General features: G+C 41.2%; 1 protein-coding gene across 1 annotated transcript in view; it reads right to left on the bottom strand.

Moving 5' to 3' along the window:
• Window positions 1–1,436: 1,436 nt before the first annotated feature.
• Window positions 1,437–17,346, bottom strand: part of LIPJ (lipase family member J) — a 33,076-nt gene continuing 17,166 nt past the window's right edge. The window contains exons 4-10 of the mRNA XM_023240310.2: window positions 16,049–16,247; window positions 15,273–15,382; window positions 12,304–12,440; window positions 11,796–11,942; window positions 7,319–7,390; window positions 3,242–3,313; window positions 1,437–1,736 (exon numbers count right to left, since the gene is read on the bottom strand). Of these exons, the coding sequence (XP_023096078.2) occupies window positions 1,503–1,736; window positions 3,242–3,313; window positions 7,319–7,390; window positions 11,796–11,942; window positions 12,304–12,440; window positions 15,273–15,382; window positions 16,049–16,247 (971 nt within the window). The 3' untranslated portion in view covers window positions 1,437–1,502. The remainder of the gene's footprint in view (window positions 1,737–3,241; window positions 3,314–7,318; window positions 7,391–11,795; window positions 11,943–12,303; window positions 12,441–15,272; window positions 15,383–16,048; window positions 16,248–17,346) is intronic.

Raw genomic sequence — 17,346 nt, 5'->3', positions numbered from 1 at the left:
TGACTGTTACCAGAAACTTCCGACTTATTTTTAACATCTCAACATGAATAATTCTTCTGCATAATTATCCCCCACATTTGTCTTCTGTGAAGGATCATTTGACAACTTTGAAGGAACATTCTTGAACCCTTTAAAAAGATATCTCTACATGTGCATCTATTCTCAGGGCTCTACTCGTTTAGCACCAAGGATACCAAAGAAAGGAAGGAATGAACTGTATGTAGCCTTAACTGTGACCTTTAAAGTTATGTGCCTTCGCTGCATTCCAGTAATGTGTGCATGTGTTTTATTTCTTCTCACTACCTATGCCTATTCCATTTATTTTCTGTATAATGCATTTTAAAGCCCGTAAGCCCGTGTTAAGTGCAAAGTTAGCAACCTCAGAGAGAACTTGACTTGGCCTTCAGGCCTCCGTTTTGCTTGGGGCAGGAAACATAATTTTCCAATTCAGACAATTATAGATTGTTTCTTTCCCCCTGGTATACACGTGGTAAATTTACACTCAATTCCAGAACTCCTCCTTTACGTCTTGCTCTCCCGCAGACTTTCGCAGGAAAGCCCGCGAAGTTATGCGTTATCCAGGAGTCGCAAGGACTAGGGGTCCAGCCGCCCCTGGGGCCTAAGTCCCCTCAAGCGATGTGTCCCGCATCGGCTGCTGATGTCCGTGGCTCGCCGCTGTCTGTGGCTCCTGTGATACGTGTTGCATTTACCGACAGCATCCCTCCATCCCAAACCTTAGGCTCCTTCCCAGCTCTGCTGAACGGATCGACATTCTTCTGGTATGCGGGAGGCTCTTGGATCTTTCGTACGCCAAGTTGCAGTGTGTATTCCGCGAGGCCACCATCAGTTTGGTTTACCTAGAAATATGCTTCAACCATTGCTACTTGCCACGCACACTGGCTGGAAAGGCAGGCTATCCACCCTGGGAAGTGAGGTATAACCCCCCACCCCCCACCATGGCTTTTATGATCTGTCCGTCTACTTCTGCAGCGTGGCCGGAAGTGGGGCAGAAGCAACAACATGACCATGACCCTGGCTTCCAGGCACTCTTTCTTGTCTTTTTCCTGCCCCAAACTCCGTTACCTGGCTCAAAAGTGTTTCTTCTACTCTTCACTCGGCGTAGAGAAAACTCAGCTGCACAGCGGCAAACCTTCTTTCAAACTCTTTTTATGTCATATACATTCATATTTCTCAGAGGAAAAGAAAGCCCCTTTCTCAAAAAGTCACCCTTTGCCCTTGAAAATGTTTCAGATTGTGTTCTTAGGGATGCGCGTTACATGTAGAAACTCAACAGACGGCCCTGGGCTGAGTTCGAACCCGCCATTTCCCCCCATGTAATAAATGCCGCTGATTTAATGCATGGAAGCCTTGGGGCCGTGAAAACAAAATATGAAACATTCCAGACTTTCTTTAAATAACTGGAAAAACACACATAGTAAGAGGAGATGATTGGGTTTTAATAGAAACTATGTAGATCCTTCAACACAGAGGACCGTGGTTCTCTACAGAGTGCCTTGGATAATGTCAATGATTTCACGGTAAACTTGATGATACACATCTAATCCGAACAAGAAGTCTATATGATTGTAGGAAGAAATGGTTTTGTGGTAAATATGGTTTGTGATTTCAGAAAGTAGATTATTAATATCTTGAGGATCAGCCAACACGTCACGGGCCCCGTTCCAAGTTGAGGTTGACACATTCATGCGTGTCACGTTGTAAAATGGAGAAGTTGTCTAAACATCAATGGGTAGAAACAAGAGTCGTCACCGAAAATGATACACAGAAGGTGTTCTTTACTGATTCTTTTTTTTTTTTTTTAATTTTTTTTTTCAACGTTTATTTATTTTTTGGGACAGAGAGAGACAGAGCATGAACGGGGGAGGGGCAGAGAGAGAGGGAGACACAGAATCAGAAACAGGCTCCAGGCTCTGAGCCATCAGCCCAGAGCCCGACGCGGGGCTCGAACTCCCGGACCGCGAGATCGTGACCTGGCTGAAGTCGGACGCTTAACCGACTGCGCCACCCAGGCGCCCCTTTACTGATTCTTTAAATGATGAATTAATACACCATTGTAAAATAAGCTGATTCTAAAATAATTATTACCGTGGAAGCAATGGATAGGAAAGAATTGTTACTACGATTTTTACTTAGAAATACGTCAGATACCAATCAAAACTGGACAGTTTGCTCTAATTCAGAGCATTCAAACAATCCACAGAGGTATTTGCAGTCTCATTTGTAAAGCGTGAAAGTATTTTAATTTTTTTTTACGTTTATTTGAGAGAGAGAGACACAGTGTGAGAAGAGGAGGGGCAGAGAGAAAGGGAGACACAGAATCCGAAGCAGCTCCAGGTTCTGAGCTGTCCGCACAGAGCCCGATGCGGGGCTTGAACTGACCGTCTGTGAGATCATTACCTGAGCTGAAGCTGGATGCTTAACTGACTGAGCCCCACAGGCACCCCAAACGTGAAAGCATTTTAATCAACATTTTTGGTGGCTGCATAATTGCTGATATGTAAATGGTAAAAATCAGCGGTCGAAGTCAAATATGACTTTATCGATTCTGATTTCTGATTGACTTCGGAGTTTTACACAAGCCAGCCGCATCAAGCGCGGAGTTTAGCTAAGGCAGAAAAGTATGGCGGAAAAGGGTAAGTTTGAAGGAGACAGACCAGACTTCTGTCCTGCTACTCATACAATTTTTACCACCTTCTCATTGACTTTTACATTTTCTTAATTATAATGAGTTTCTCTTATCTTCCCAAATACAATAAATAGTTTTAGGGTCAAGAACCATATTATGCTTTTTATTTCTTAGTTAACTAGGCACAGAGTTATGCCTATTATAAACAATATATATATAATTGAATATTATATATTGAATATATTTAATATATATTGAATATATATTGAATTGAATATTATATATATTATAATTGAATATATAATATTCAATTATATATATAACATATATATAATTGAATATATATGGGATGAATCACTCTACAGCCTGTCAACTTCTCCGGGCTTATCCAAGATATTTGGTAGCATACAGGGAAAATATGGAAACACCCTTCTGGCTGGATGTGACAATATGGAGACAAATCACAGTGACATTCACCTGCGGGTTCTTCTGACTCTGTTATTATACTCTCGGGCTTTACGTGAACTTTTATCTATTGCAATGTCATCTGAACTGAGCCCAGAGATAGTTTTTAGCTTAGACATAATTATGTACCTGATTAAAATGCATCCAGTTCAGAGCAGGACTGCCCCAATCAAAAGCTCTCAAGCGACTAGAATTAAAAAGCTGAAAGAAAAAATTTTTAAAGTAAGATTATACTCATGTGTTTATTAGCGCGGCAGGGGAGAGCGTGAGGTGTGCGTTGAGTATTGTCTGTTGGTTCATACGCAGGTAGACTTCTTTGCTTCTCCCTTCCTTCGTAAAGGGCAAGAAATGGAAGAGGTAGGAGATGGGGGGCAGGGGATGTACAGAATATAATCCTATCATCTTCATATAAATGCATGTTTCCCCCGACGTCTACTACCTTATTAAAGGGGGCCGGTGTGCTTGGGGACAATGTCAGGCTTCCCAAGAAATCCCGTTTCATCCACAGAGGTCAAAAGTGAGCATCTAGGACTAAGTGCACTAGGGCTAAAGTGATACTTTCCTAAACACCTTGCTTCAAACAACAGCGCTCGAAAGAATGGGCCAGAAGCCATCCCTCGCTTCACCCTCCATGCTTGCAGCCTCACCACCACTACCTGCTTTGAACTTAGTAGGTCCAATCTGATCATGCCCATTTTTTCCCCCTGACAATGTCTTCATTGCAAGGAGGTTCAGACTCTCGGGTTACTATTTTTTCTGGGATTTTACACCTGACAGGTCTCCATACACCCCCTGCCCCCACATCTTGTCTCATTCTAATTCCCCCCAGCTCTAAAGCCCTCTCTACCATCGGGAATTCGTCATCAGCCTGTATCTTAAAACCCATTTCTGATGGGCTCCCTCACCTCCTTGTCGTCCGGACCACCTGATTTCTCCGAGAACACTGCTTCCCCTGCAGCTCTTTCCTGCCGCCAAAATTGCCAGGGTTATTTACGACCTTAACATTTGTAGAACTTTGGTCAATTCGGAGAAATCTTCCCATGTCACCTAGGAGCAGCACTTGACAGTTGTTCATTTCTATCGTTGAGAACTTTTTTTCACTCGGCTTTTACAATACCATCATTTCTTTTTTTTTTTTTTAATTTTTTTTTTCAACGTTTATTTATTTTTGGGACAGAGAGAGACAGAGCATGAACGGGGGAGGGGCCGAGAGAGAGAGGGAGACACAGAATCGGAAACAGGCTCCAGGCTCTGAGCCATCAGCCCAGAGCCTGACGCGGGGCTCGAACTCCCGGACCGCGAGATCGTGACCTGGCTGAAGTCGGACGCTTAACCGACTGCGCCACCCAGGCGCCCCTAGTATCATCATTTCTTGATTTTCATTTTTCTCTCACTGCTCCTTTTTTTTGTCTCTTTGGCATATTCATCCAGCCTCTGCTTCCTGACCTCTGAGCCTTTCCATGTCTCAGCCCTCCAGCCTTGCTCCCCTGCTCCCCATCTGTACTCACTCCGTGTTCTCATCCGGTCTCTTGGCTTTCAATGGCGTCCGTGTTCAAAACGTCCGTCTTCTTCTGAGAGTCTCTTCTAAATCCTAGACTCCTGTATGCAACTGCTTCTTCGGATTAATCATTCGGATGTCTCACACTTAACATCTCCAAACTACAACAGCGTATCTTTCCTCCAAACCCACTCCACCCCCAAACCTCCCAGTCTTCTTTAATGGCAATTGGATCGTTCTGTTGCTTAGGCCAGAACCTCTGGAGTTATCCAAGACTCTCCTCTCTCTCCTCGCGTAGAATCCATCATTAAGTGTCCTTGGCTGCGTGTTTACAAAACACATGTATATTCAGAATCCAACCCTCTTTACCACCCTTCCTGGGAACACATCAGTGCAGGCCATCACCACTTCTTATTTGGATTACAGTAGTAATCTACTAACTTTCTCACGGCTTCCACTCTTGCCCCACTTCAGCCTATCCAACATGGCACCCAAAGTATTCCTTTCTTTTTTTTCAAGTAAACTCTACCCCCAACGTGGGGCTCAAACTCACGACCCTGAGATCAAGAGCCGCACACTGTGCCAGGTGAGCCAGCCGGGCGCCCCCAAAATGTAAATTAGATCATGTCCCTCCCTGCCCAGAACCCTGCAGGGGCTACTCGAGCTGGAAAGCCAGAGTCCTAACAATGGCGCTCTTGTTTCTTTCTGGCTCTATTCCATTTCTGCCCCCTTTTCCTACTCCTCCCTCCCTTAATCACTGACATCAGCTGGAGGGACCTTGTAGCCGTGACTCTCAGAAATGCTCCCGACTAACAGCCTGTATACCGGCTATTCTGTCTGTACGGAATGCTCCTCCCGAGTTGTTCACGTTGCTAACTTTCTCAGCGCCTTTAAATCTTTTCTCGCATGTCACCATCTCATTGAGGCTGGCCTGTGTCTCTATTCAAAAACACAATCCCCTGCCCTGTATGCCTCATCTTTTTATCCTCCTTTCCCCCCTTTATTTTTCCATAGCTTCTAGCCCCTTCTTAAGTTTTGATGATTTACTTACTTGCTTTGCTTATTGGTTACTGTCTGTATATCTACTGCTAGAATGCGAGCTTAAGGAGGACAGGGATACTTAGTTTGTTCACTGGTAAGTACAATGAGCGTAGAACAACATAGGGCACATACTAGGTGCTCGATATGCACGCAAAGATTGCTTCTATTTCCTGCCCTGGCTATCATCAGCAATGAGCTAAATCTAACAGTAAGCTGAAGATTTTTAATAATTTACCTCAAAAGCAATCACTGAACAGATTTAAACAGTAAAAAAAATTTTTTAAACACTTATTCATTTTCAAGAGACAGAGAGAGACAGAGTGTGAGCAGGGAGGGACAGAGAGAGAGGGAGACACAGAATCTGAAGCAGGCTCCAGGCTCTGAGCTGTCAGCACAGAGCCCGACCCCACAAACTGAGAGATCACAAGCAGGGCCGAAGTTGGGCACTCAACTGACTGAGCCACTCAGGTGCCCCTAGATTTCAACATTTTTAAATGAGAAAGCCCTTAACCAATATCTCAATGAAACTTTTTTTTTAAAGTTCATTTATTTATTTTGAGAGAGAGAGAGAGAGAGACAGAGTGAGCAAGCAGGGGAGGGGCCGAGAGAGAAGGAGAAAGAGAGACTCCCAGGCAGGCTCCATGCTACCAGCATGGAGCCTGACATGGGGCTAGAACCCATAAACTGTGAGATCATGACCTGAGCCAAAATCAAGAGTCAGACCCTTAACTGATTGAGCCACCCAGGTGCCTCTGTGCTGATAGCTCTGTGGGGCTTGAACTCACAAACCGTGAGATCATGACCTGGGCCAAAGCCGGATGCTTACCCGACTTAGCCACCTGGCACCCCTATCTCAACAATACTTTAAATTCATCGGTGTTTATTAAGTTTAAATAACACTCATAATCATCGCCCTGTTTAACTCTCATAATATTTTTGTTAGGTCAGAGCATTATTATTAACTCCATTTTTAAAATTAAGGAAACTGAATTCATAGAGATTAAATGAGCTTGCTCAGTCTCTCACTGCCAGTAAAGTTCAGAGAAAGGACTCAGCATCTGGTGTTTTGATCTCAAGTACAGTGTTCTTTCTAGAATCTTATCCTGGCTCTCAACATTGACATGATACTCACACTGGATTTTTTTTCTTCGCCAATATGCATTCAACAAACATTCTTAAGTGTCTGCTATTTCCCCAGAACTCTCAGCCTTGCAAATACAAAAGTGAACAAAACTGGCTCACGGCCCTCATGGACTTCACAGTTTCACAGAGGAGAAAGTGTAGTCCAGTGACAGACTAGACATTGGGACACCTGTGTGCTCGTCTTAGGTTTTTTTTTTTTAAAGGAGTAGCCTTGAATTTTGGGGCAAGTCAAATGAGGGGCATGACCTAGATGATTCCTAGTCTACTATTCTGAATTATTAACATTTTCTTATTTGTAAAACAGAAAATAATTATATTGCTCTGATCGTTGCTTAGGTTAGAGGGCCGGATAGATTATGATATTAACATATTATAATCTATGAAGAATTACACGAATATGTAAGTTTCATTTTATCCTTCCAAATTTATCATCCTATGGCAATGGCATGATTCCGAGAATGAGGGGGATAAACCAAGAGTAGTAAAGATTAAAATCGTACTAAAATGCACTTTAAAAGTTATACCTGACTCCAGTGAAGCATGTTTTGAACAGATGTCCCTGCTGGGTTATGTGACATGTACACATCCACACGACCCTGAGGGGTTAAAAAATTATTTTTATGCTTAGCCCAATCATAGAGAACATAATCTTTGATATTTATTAAAGTAAATAATTCTAAGAAAATGTAAAGTTATTTTTAAACAAATAATATAAACAAAAGATTAAATTATATTCCACTAAATACATAAATGTACTTACTACATGTGTAATTTTTACATTAATGTGGAAGCTATTATGAGATTTCTAAATTACATAGTCCGTCATCCCATATGGAAAACATTCAGAACTCTTGGCACTCACATAGATATACATCCTTTTTGAAGGCAAAAGAACAGAAAATATAGGAAGAAGTTACCAGGGGGCATCGGGGTGGCTCAGTTGGTTAAGCATCCGACTCTTGGTTTCAGCTCAGGTCACGTTCTCATGGTTTGTGGGTTCGAGCCTCACATCAGGCTCTGTGCTGACAGTGTGGAGCCTGCTTGGGATTCTGTCTCTCTCTGCCTCTCTCTTTCTGCCGCTCCCCCACTCGTGCATGCTCTCTCTCTCAAAATGAATAAATAGACTTAAAAAATTAAACTAGGGGCGCCTGGGTGGCGCAGTCGGTTAAGCGTCCGACTTCAGCCAGGTCACGATCTCGCGGTCCGTGAGTTCCAGCCCCGCGTCAGGCTCTGGGCTGATCGCTCAGAGCCTGGAGCCTGTTTCCGTTTCTGTGTCTCCCTCTCTCTCTGCCCCTCGCCCGTTCATGCTCTGTCTCTCTCTGTCCCAAAAATAAATAAACGTTGAAAAAAAAAATTTAAAAATTAAATTAAATTAAGTTAAATTAAATTAAAATTTTCCAGGAAAAATAGACAAGAAAAAAACCAAAGACCCCTCAAAAAAGCAAAGTACTGACGCCAGTTTTCCTTCAAGTTCTTTGCCAGCCTTAGAGGATCTGAAGTTGCATTCTGAGAACTTAGCTAGTTGAAGAAAACAAAAATCAGCTCAGGGCCTGCCAAAGGCAGTTGGGAGATTTAATAAGAAACTCTCTCTGTGACAAACTGGGGTCCCGAAGTTTCACACAACTCAAAAATGAAGCGACCACAAATAGAGCAGCCTTCATGTCAACCTAGGGTTGCATTTGCCTACAGGGTCCCTGGGAACCTCAGTCAGTGACCAAGACATATAACGTCAATGTTATCCTATCAACGTCTCAGCATGTTATTTGAAGGAAATCAACAACCCCCAGACTGCTTCTAAAGTCCAGATGGAGAAGCAGAAGACCCAGAATAGCCAACACAATATTGTGAGGGAAGAAGAAGGTTGGAGGACTGACTCTAATTGACTTTAAGACTTCCTACAAAGCGACAGTGATCAAGACAGTGTGGTACTGGTGAAAGAATGGACAAAGAGATCCATAGATGGAACAGAGAGCCCCCAAAAAGACCCCCATAAATAGAGTCAACTAATCTTTGACAAAGGAGAAAAAACAATGCAGTAGAGACACAACAATCTCTTCAATAAATGGTGTTGGAACACCTAGATAGCCACATGCAAAAAGAAAAAAAAAAAAAAAAGAATCTAGACACAGACCTTACACCCTTCACAAGAGTGAAAGGAGTCAAAATGGAATACAGACCTAGATGTCAAACTCAAAACTATGAAACTCCAAGGAGGTAACATAGCAGAGAGAATCTAGCTGGCTTTGAGTTTAGTGATGACTTTTTAGATACAACACCAGAGGCACAATCTGTGAAAGAAAATAACTGACAAGCTGGCCTTCAATAAGATTAAAAATTTCTACTTTGCAAAAGAGCGTATAAAGAGAATTAGACGACAGGCCACAGACTGGAAGAAAATATTCGCAAAAGATACATCTGTAAAGGATTGTTACCCCCAAAATGCAAAGAACTCTTCAAACTCAACAATGAGGAAACAAACAACCCAATTTAAAAATGGGCCAATGGGGCGCCTGGATGGCGCAGTCGGTTAAGCGTCCGACTTCAGCCAGGTCACGATCTCGCGGTCCGTGGGTTCGAGCCCCGCGTCGGGCTCTGGGCTGACAGCTCAGAGCCTGGAGCCTGTTTCCGATTCTGTGTCTCCCTCTCTCTCTGCCCCTCCCCCGTTCATGCTCTGTCTCTCTCTGTCCCAAAAATAAATAAACGTTGATAAAAATGGGCCAAGACTTTAACAGGTACCTCATCAAATAGATACACAGATAGCAAATGACCATGAAAAGATGCTCGACATTATACGTTATCAGGGAAATGCAATTCCAAAGAACAGTAAGAGATGACTATACACCTGCTAAAATGATAAAAGCCCAATACACTGTGAGCACCAAATGGTGAGGATATGGAGAAGCGGGGATTCTCATTCATTGCTGAGGGTAACGCAAAATGGCACAACCACTTTGGAAAACACATTGGTGGGTCTCTTATAAAGCAAAAGGAGTCCTTAGCATACAATCTAGCAATCACACTCCTTGGTATTTACCCAGAGGAGTTGAAAATGTACATTCACACAAAATCTGCACACTGATGTTTATGGCATCTTTATTCATAATTGTCAACACGTGAACCAAAATGTCCTTTAGCAGGTGCATAGGTAAACTGTGATACATCCAGACTTCAGAATATTTTTCAGCACTAAAAATAAATGAGCTACCAACCCATGAAAAGACATGGAGGAACCTTAAATATGTGTTAGTAAGGGGAAGAAGACAATCTGAAAGGGTTACAAACTGTGGGATTCCAAGTAGGAAAAGACAAAACTGTGGGTACGGTGAAAAGATCAATGATTGCCAAGAGCTGAGTAGGCAGGGATGAATCGATGAAATACAAAGGATTTTTAGGGCAATGAAACTATTCTATATGATACCATAATGGTAGATACATGTCATTATACATTTGTCAGAATGTAGAACACCAAGAGTGAGCCCTACTGTAAACTATAGATTTGGGGTACTTACGATGTGTCAATGTAGGTTCATCAGTTGTGACACATGTAGCACCCTGGTGGTCATTGTCATGCCCAAGGCCATCTAGGTTTTTTCCTCATGTTATCTTCTAGGAGTTTTACAGTTTTGCATCTCACATTTAGCTCTATGATCCGAATTCAAGTTAATTTTGTGAAAGGTGTAAAGTTTGTGTCTAGAAATTTTTTTTTGCACGTGGACATCTGCTTGTTCCAACTCCAACACCATTTGTTGAAGAGACTGTCATTTTTCTATCGCATGGCCTTTTCTCCTCTGTCAAAGCTCTGTTGATGATACTTATGGGGCTCTATTTCTGGGCACTCTATTCTCTTCCACTGATCTAGTAGTTTCTTCTCTCACTCATTCCACACTATGACTGTAGGTGACTGTAGCTTAATAATAAGTCTTGGGGTTGAGTAGTATCAGTCCTTCAACTTTGTCTTTCCCTTCAATACTGTGTTGGTAACTCTCAGTTTTGCTTCTCTCTATAAACTTTGGAAGCAGTTTGTCAATATCCTTAAAATAACCTCCTGGGACTTTGATTGCGATTGCATTGAATCTATGGACTAAGTTGGTAAGAATGGGCATCTTGACAACTTCTCTTTCTTTGAATGAATAGATTGGTTCTCACTGAGAAATTATTAAATCGTACAGGTGCAGGAACCAAGCACCAGTCTAAATGCTGCAATTGCCCCTGCCAAATCTGGATTTTTAAATCTAATGTGCTGAAAAAGTCTTAGAGTGAATGCCTACATCTGTAATAGAATGTAGATACAACCAATCCATAGGGCCTCGGTAATAGGGGCTTGAGCAGTGAAACAGTTTTCCACTGCAGGAATTTTGACAAATGCCAGGAGCATGTAAGATAATTAGCGGGCACTAATGCTAATTATAAAGAGATCAACAAGAAAGGGAAGGAGTGTTAGGAACCAAGATATAAGAGTAGAAGCTGTGGGAGTGCCTGGGTGACTCCGTCAATTAAGTGTCTGGCTCTCGATGTTGGCTGAGGTCATGATCTCACGGTTCATGGGATCGAGCCTCACGTTGGGCTCTGTGCTGACAGCATGGAGCCTGCTTGGGATCCTCTCTGTCCTCTCTCTCTGCCCTTCCCCCCACTCATAGTCTCTTGCTCTCAAAATAAGTAAATGAACTTAAAAAAAAGAGTAGGGGTTGTGAAAAACAAGTGATAGAAAACAAATACAAGAAATTTCGGGAAACTAACACCCAGAAGCAAAGACCAGTAAAGATACCCATCACAGCGGCTGCCCTCTGTTCTTTACAGAGAGCAAGACAAATGCGAAAGCAAAATTATCTCAACATACCAATGCTGATCAGTTTCAGAATGTTGGTACAGTCACAAAATCAGAAAGACTAAGAATCTAACTATCAGTATGTATGGGAAAATCACAAAATAACACACAAGGCACTGTTACGAGCTGCTTTCTAAAAACTGACAAAATACATTTCAAATTCAACTTGTTCTTACCATATTTAAGTTCTCCAGGTCACATCCATACATCAAAAACAAGACCTCACGGCAAATCTTGCCAAAAATCTTCAGTGGACACAGCTTTGAACCAACAAATCTTTTAAATGAAGTATTAGGTAAGAAGGCTTTGTTGCCAACAAAAGCCTGTAAAATAAATTTACTTTATTTGTATTTGGAAGACCAAAATAATTAATCAAGAAATGGTGTGATGAGTTCACTATATTTATAATCAAACGCATTATCTCACATTAGTTTAAAACATTTACATTAAGGGCAAAACTTGGAAACACAAGGTAGAGATAAGTTGATCACTGGATTTTCCTTCATAATAACATGTCCAAAGGTATTATAAGTAAAACCCTATTCCTTTGTAGAAACAAAAGCAAGAATCCAGTGCAAATAAAACCACAAAATTAAATTCACACATAGCCAAGACCTTTCGTTTTGAAAGGAGAGAATATTGTCGTTTGGATTATCAACTACGTAGAGGAAAGGAATAACATACCTTTATCACTGACTTCCACTTGTATGCCATTTTGATTAAAGGGCTGTTTGAGTATTTAATAGAAAAAACTGGAGCTAAGGCAAAAAATATTTTGACTTTTTCAGCTATCTTTGGTATTGTCGAAAATGTTACGAAAGCTGAAAGAAAATAAGACAGATTAACTACTCTTATGCAGTTACTACCATCGTAATAAATGACATCGTGGCAAACAAGAGTAAATTCAGGGGCGCCTGGGTGGCTCAGTGGTTAAGCATCTGACTCTGGTTCAGGTCATGATCTTGTGTCAGCTGTGCTGACAGCTCAGAGCCTGGAGCATGTTGTGGATTCTGTGTCTCCGTCCCTTTCTGCCCCTTCCCTGCTCTGTCCTCTCTCTCTCTTTCTTTCTTTCTCTCTCTCTCTCAAAAATAAATAAAGATTCAAAAAAACAATTTTAAAGAGTAAATTCAATAGACTTTGAATAATTGACTTGCTCATTTTTTTTCTTTTAAAAATTTTTTAATGTTTATTTTTGAGAGAGAGACAGACAGAGTGTGAGCTGGGGAGGGGCGGAAAGAGAGGGAGACACAGAATCCGAAGCAGGCTCCAGGCTCTGTGCTGTCAGCGCAGGGCAAAAATGGGGCTCGATTTCACGGACTGTGGGATCATGACCTGAGCAGAGATCATAAGTCAGGTGCTTAACCAACTGAGCCACCCAGGCGAAGTCGTTTCTTTTTATTTATTTTTAAAAATTTTTTTACATTAAATATAATTTATTGTCAAATTGGTTTCCATACAACACCCAGTGCTCATCCCAACAGGTGCCCTCCTCAATGCCCATCACCCACCCTCCCACCCCCCATCAACCGCCAGTTTGTTATCAGTATTTAAGAGTCTCTTATGGTTTGTCTGCCTCCCTCTTTGTAACTTTTTGCTCTTCCCCTCCCCCATGGTCTTCTGTTAAGTTTATCAGGATCCACATGGGAGTGAAAAGATACGGTATCTGTCTTTCTCTGCCTGACTTATTTCACTTAGCATAATACCCTCCAGTTCCATCCACGTTGCTACAAAGGGCCATATTTCATTCTTTCTCATTGCCAAGTAGTATTCCATTGTGTGTATAAACCACAACTTCTTTATCCATTCGTCGGTTGATGGACATTTAGGCTCTTTCCATACTTTGGCTATTGTTGAAAGTGCTGCTATAAATATTGGGGTCCAAGTGCACCTATGCATCAGCACTCCTGTATCCCTTGGGTAAATTCCTAGCAGTGCTAATGCTGGGTCATAGGGTAGATCTATTTTTAATTTTTTGAGGAACCTCTACACTGTTTTCCAGAGCGGCTGCACCAGTTTGCATTCCCACCAGCAGTGCAAGAGGGTTCCCGTTTCTCCACATCCTCTCCAGCATCTATAGTCTCCTGATTTGTTCATTTTAGTCACTCTGACCGGAGTGAGGTGGTATCTCAGTGTGGTTTTGATTTGGATTTTCCTGATGAGGAGGGACGTTGGGCATCTTTTCATGTGCCTGTTGGCCATCCGGATGTCTTCTTTAGAGAAGTTTCTATTCATTTCTATTCTATTCTATTCTATTCTATTCTATTCTATTCTAATAGAATAGAAGTTTCTATTCTATTTCTTCACTGGATTATTTGTTGACTCACTCATTTCTTAATTCCCTTATCAAACATTTACCAATCATCCAGTATGAGACATGCATATCAATCACAACATAATGCAGATTATTAGTATTAAAAATAATACCTAGATCATAAGTTGTGATAAACCATCAATAAAACAGTCTTGTTAACACGTAGTTTAAAAACCAGAAACAACATTTAGCATTTGTATAAGTAGCAATGGTGAAAATGCGCTAAGTTGATTTTTCTGGTATTTGAATCTTACACTTTAGGTGACAGAGTCAATAAATGTCAAATAAGTTTAATATTTACTTTTAATTTATTTAAAAAGTTCCTTGCCTTCTTGTACAGAGGATACCGAATGCTGGTTTATATTATATTGTTAGTTTCGAGTCACTGATATGACAATTATTTGTCATCTTATCAAGCTACGTATTTGCACATCTTAAATATTTTTATAGCTTTTCTGTTTTCTGAGTTCCTAGAAGGCAAATAACCAAAGAATTATATATCATAGTATGAGTCGATAAGCTCTAACACGTAGCCCACTTGCTTCTTATTTCATGATTTTCCAGGATTCCTGGTTCCGGATAACCGACCCAATGGCTAACTAACATCAGAGAACAGATCTATGGAAAATGGGATTAGACTGTTACTCAACACATTTTTTAAAGCGGGAAATGGATTATTCTCATAAGAAAATGATAGTTTTCAGCCTAGAACAGACTCAGTTAATATTGGCTTCTATCATAAAATGGCCTTTGTAACTTCCAAAGTGGAAAGGGTGAAAGTACAAAAGTTTAGCATACCACGTAAGAGAATTATGTTAGGTCTTAGGGAATGTATTTGTTTTCCTGAAAGTGAAGCTGTGACGCATGAGCCAGAAATATGACGGCCGTGAGCTGTGGGCAGCTCTTTTCTAGTCGTCTTTAAACATGTGATGACCTTCCTCGCCCTTGTGCACATCTTAAGTCTCATCCACCCTGAATGCATAAACATAAACTTCCCTTTCAAGTCTCTCCCTCCCAACGTCCTTTGCTACATTTAAACAATAAGAGTCGGTATGAAATTTCTATTTGTAGCCCAAGAGGTAGTCATGATCTTGAGATGGATAGCCAACTTTCGTACCCTTGGAAACCAACAAAACCGCAAACAACGTGTTGTTGACAATCCATTCTTTGTGACTAGAGAAGATAAGGTAGAAGGGAAGGGGGGGAAGCTGCCAGGTGCTGCTGTGGCATTCCTGCCTCCGGCTCTCCTTTACTTCCCTCGCAGCTCTGGAAGTTCACCCACACCCTGGAGAAGGATGCCTGTAGACCCTGCAAGAGTCCTTAAGGAACATTAGCACCATACCGATAGTGGTGCCTTGGGAATGGCCCACGTAAAATATTTCCTTTTGTCCCGTGTGCTTCACGATGAAGTCAATGGAGGCGGGGAGGTCATATTTAGCCATTTCATCAAAACTACAAAAAAAAAGAAAAAAAAAGAAAAAAGAACATTGAAATTCCCTTGCTACTAACGGGCTGTTAACACAAACTTCCGTGAGAACACAAAGTCAAGGAAATAAAATAGCCCTAAGATAGTCTTTAAAAAAAAATTTTTTTTTTTTAACGTTTAGGTATTTTTGAGAGATAGAGAGACAGAGCAGGAGTGGGGAGGGGCAGAGAAGAGAGGAAGACACAGAATCTGAAGCAGGTTCCAGGCTCTGAGTTGTCAGCACAGAGCCCGACACGGGGCTCGAACTCACGGACAGCGAGATCGTGACCTGAGCTGAAGTCAGATGCCAGACCCACTGAGCCACCCAGGCACCCCTCCCTAAGATAGTCTTATAAAGAGGGTGTTCGTGTATTCTATGTACAGGGAGATACACTAAGTGTAATGGAGCAAAAGAATGGTTGAAGGAAGGGTGGGGTTGGCCAAGGAAGGTCACTACTGAAAAAGGAGAAACACGCTTAAAATCAGACAAGCACTCTTTAATTTTCAAGCCAAAATTTGCATCCACGTTGCTGGTCTGTTAAGAGACCTGACGGAGAAAAGAGCCGCATTCTAATTCATTTCATTTAAAAACCAAACCAAACGTTCGATACGCTTATCAAACAAAAGGAAACATTATTTGAGTTTATTGGTACCTGAAGGCCCAGAATTCTTTGGAGTTTGTTTTCAGGTACAGGTGTTTTCTGGACCACGTAGTCCCTCGGCTGTTCCCCAGCCACACGTCATAACCGGCATCGGCCAGAATGAAACCCAGGCTGTTGTTGGGAAGGTTGGAAATCCAGCTGCTGCCAGATGTCAACAAGCCATGTTGCAAGTAGACGACAAGTTTCTGAGCTGGAAAGAAAGATGCAGAGAATTTCTTTTTAAATTTTATAATATCTGGGCGCCTGGGTGGCTCAGTCGGTTAAGCGTCCGACTTTGGCTCAGGTCATGATCTCGCAGTCAGTGAGTTCCAGCCCCGCGTCGGGCTCTGGGCTGACAGCTTGGAGCCTGGAGCCTGCTTCCGATTCTGTGTCTCTCTCTCTCTCTGCTCCTTCCCCAGCTCACACTCTGTCTCTCTCTTGAAAATAAATAAAGATTAAAAAAAATTTTAAATAAATTTTATAATATCTGTGTAACTAGCTCATAGGAAATTCAATTTTTAATACATGACAGTTTGGAGATTAAAAAAATTTGTTTAATTTTATATTGTAGAAATAGGGTAAATTATTAATGTTTAGTCCCATTCTATGTCAGAGATATAGCGATATATGTCAGAGATGTAATGTGTTAAACACATTAGTTTATTTTTATTTTATTTTATTTTATTTTTTTAACGTTTATTTATTTTGGGGACAGAGAGAGACAGAGCATGAATGGGGGAGGGGCAGAGAGAGAGGGAGACACAGAATCACAAGCAGGCTCCAGGCTCTGAGCCATCAGCCCAGAGCCTGACGCGGGGCTCGAACTCATGGACCGCGAGATTTTTATTTATATATATATATATATATATATATATATATATATATATATATTGGGGTGCCTGGGTGGCTCAGTCGGTTAAGCGTCCGACTTCAGATCAGGTCACGATCTCACAGTCCATGAGTTCGAGCCCCACATCGGGCTCTGTGCTGACAGCTCAGAGCCTGGAGCCTGTTTCAGATTCTGTGTCTCTCTCTCTCTGACCCTCCCCTGTTCATGCTCTGTCTCTCTCTGTCTCAAAAATAAATAAACATTAAAAAAAAAATTAAAAATAAATAAATATATATAATATATATAATATATATGTGTGTATTATATATAATATATAATATATTATATATAATATATATGTGTGTATTATATATAATATATATAATATATAATATATAATATATTATATATTATATAATAATTATATATCATATATAATTATATATTTATATATATCCCTGATATATATAATATATAATTA

The sequence above is a fragment of the Felis catus genome, chromosome D2 (genome assembly GCF_018350175.1).
Source record: "Felis catus isolate Fca126 chromosome D2, F.catus_Fca126_mat1.0, whole genome shotgun sequence".
Taxonomy (NCBI): Eukaryota; Metazoa; Chordata; class Mammalia; order Carnivora; family Felidae; genus Felis; species Felis catus.
This window is presented reverse-complemented; position numbering and strand designations above follow the sequence as displayed.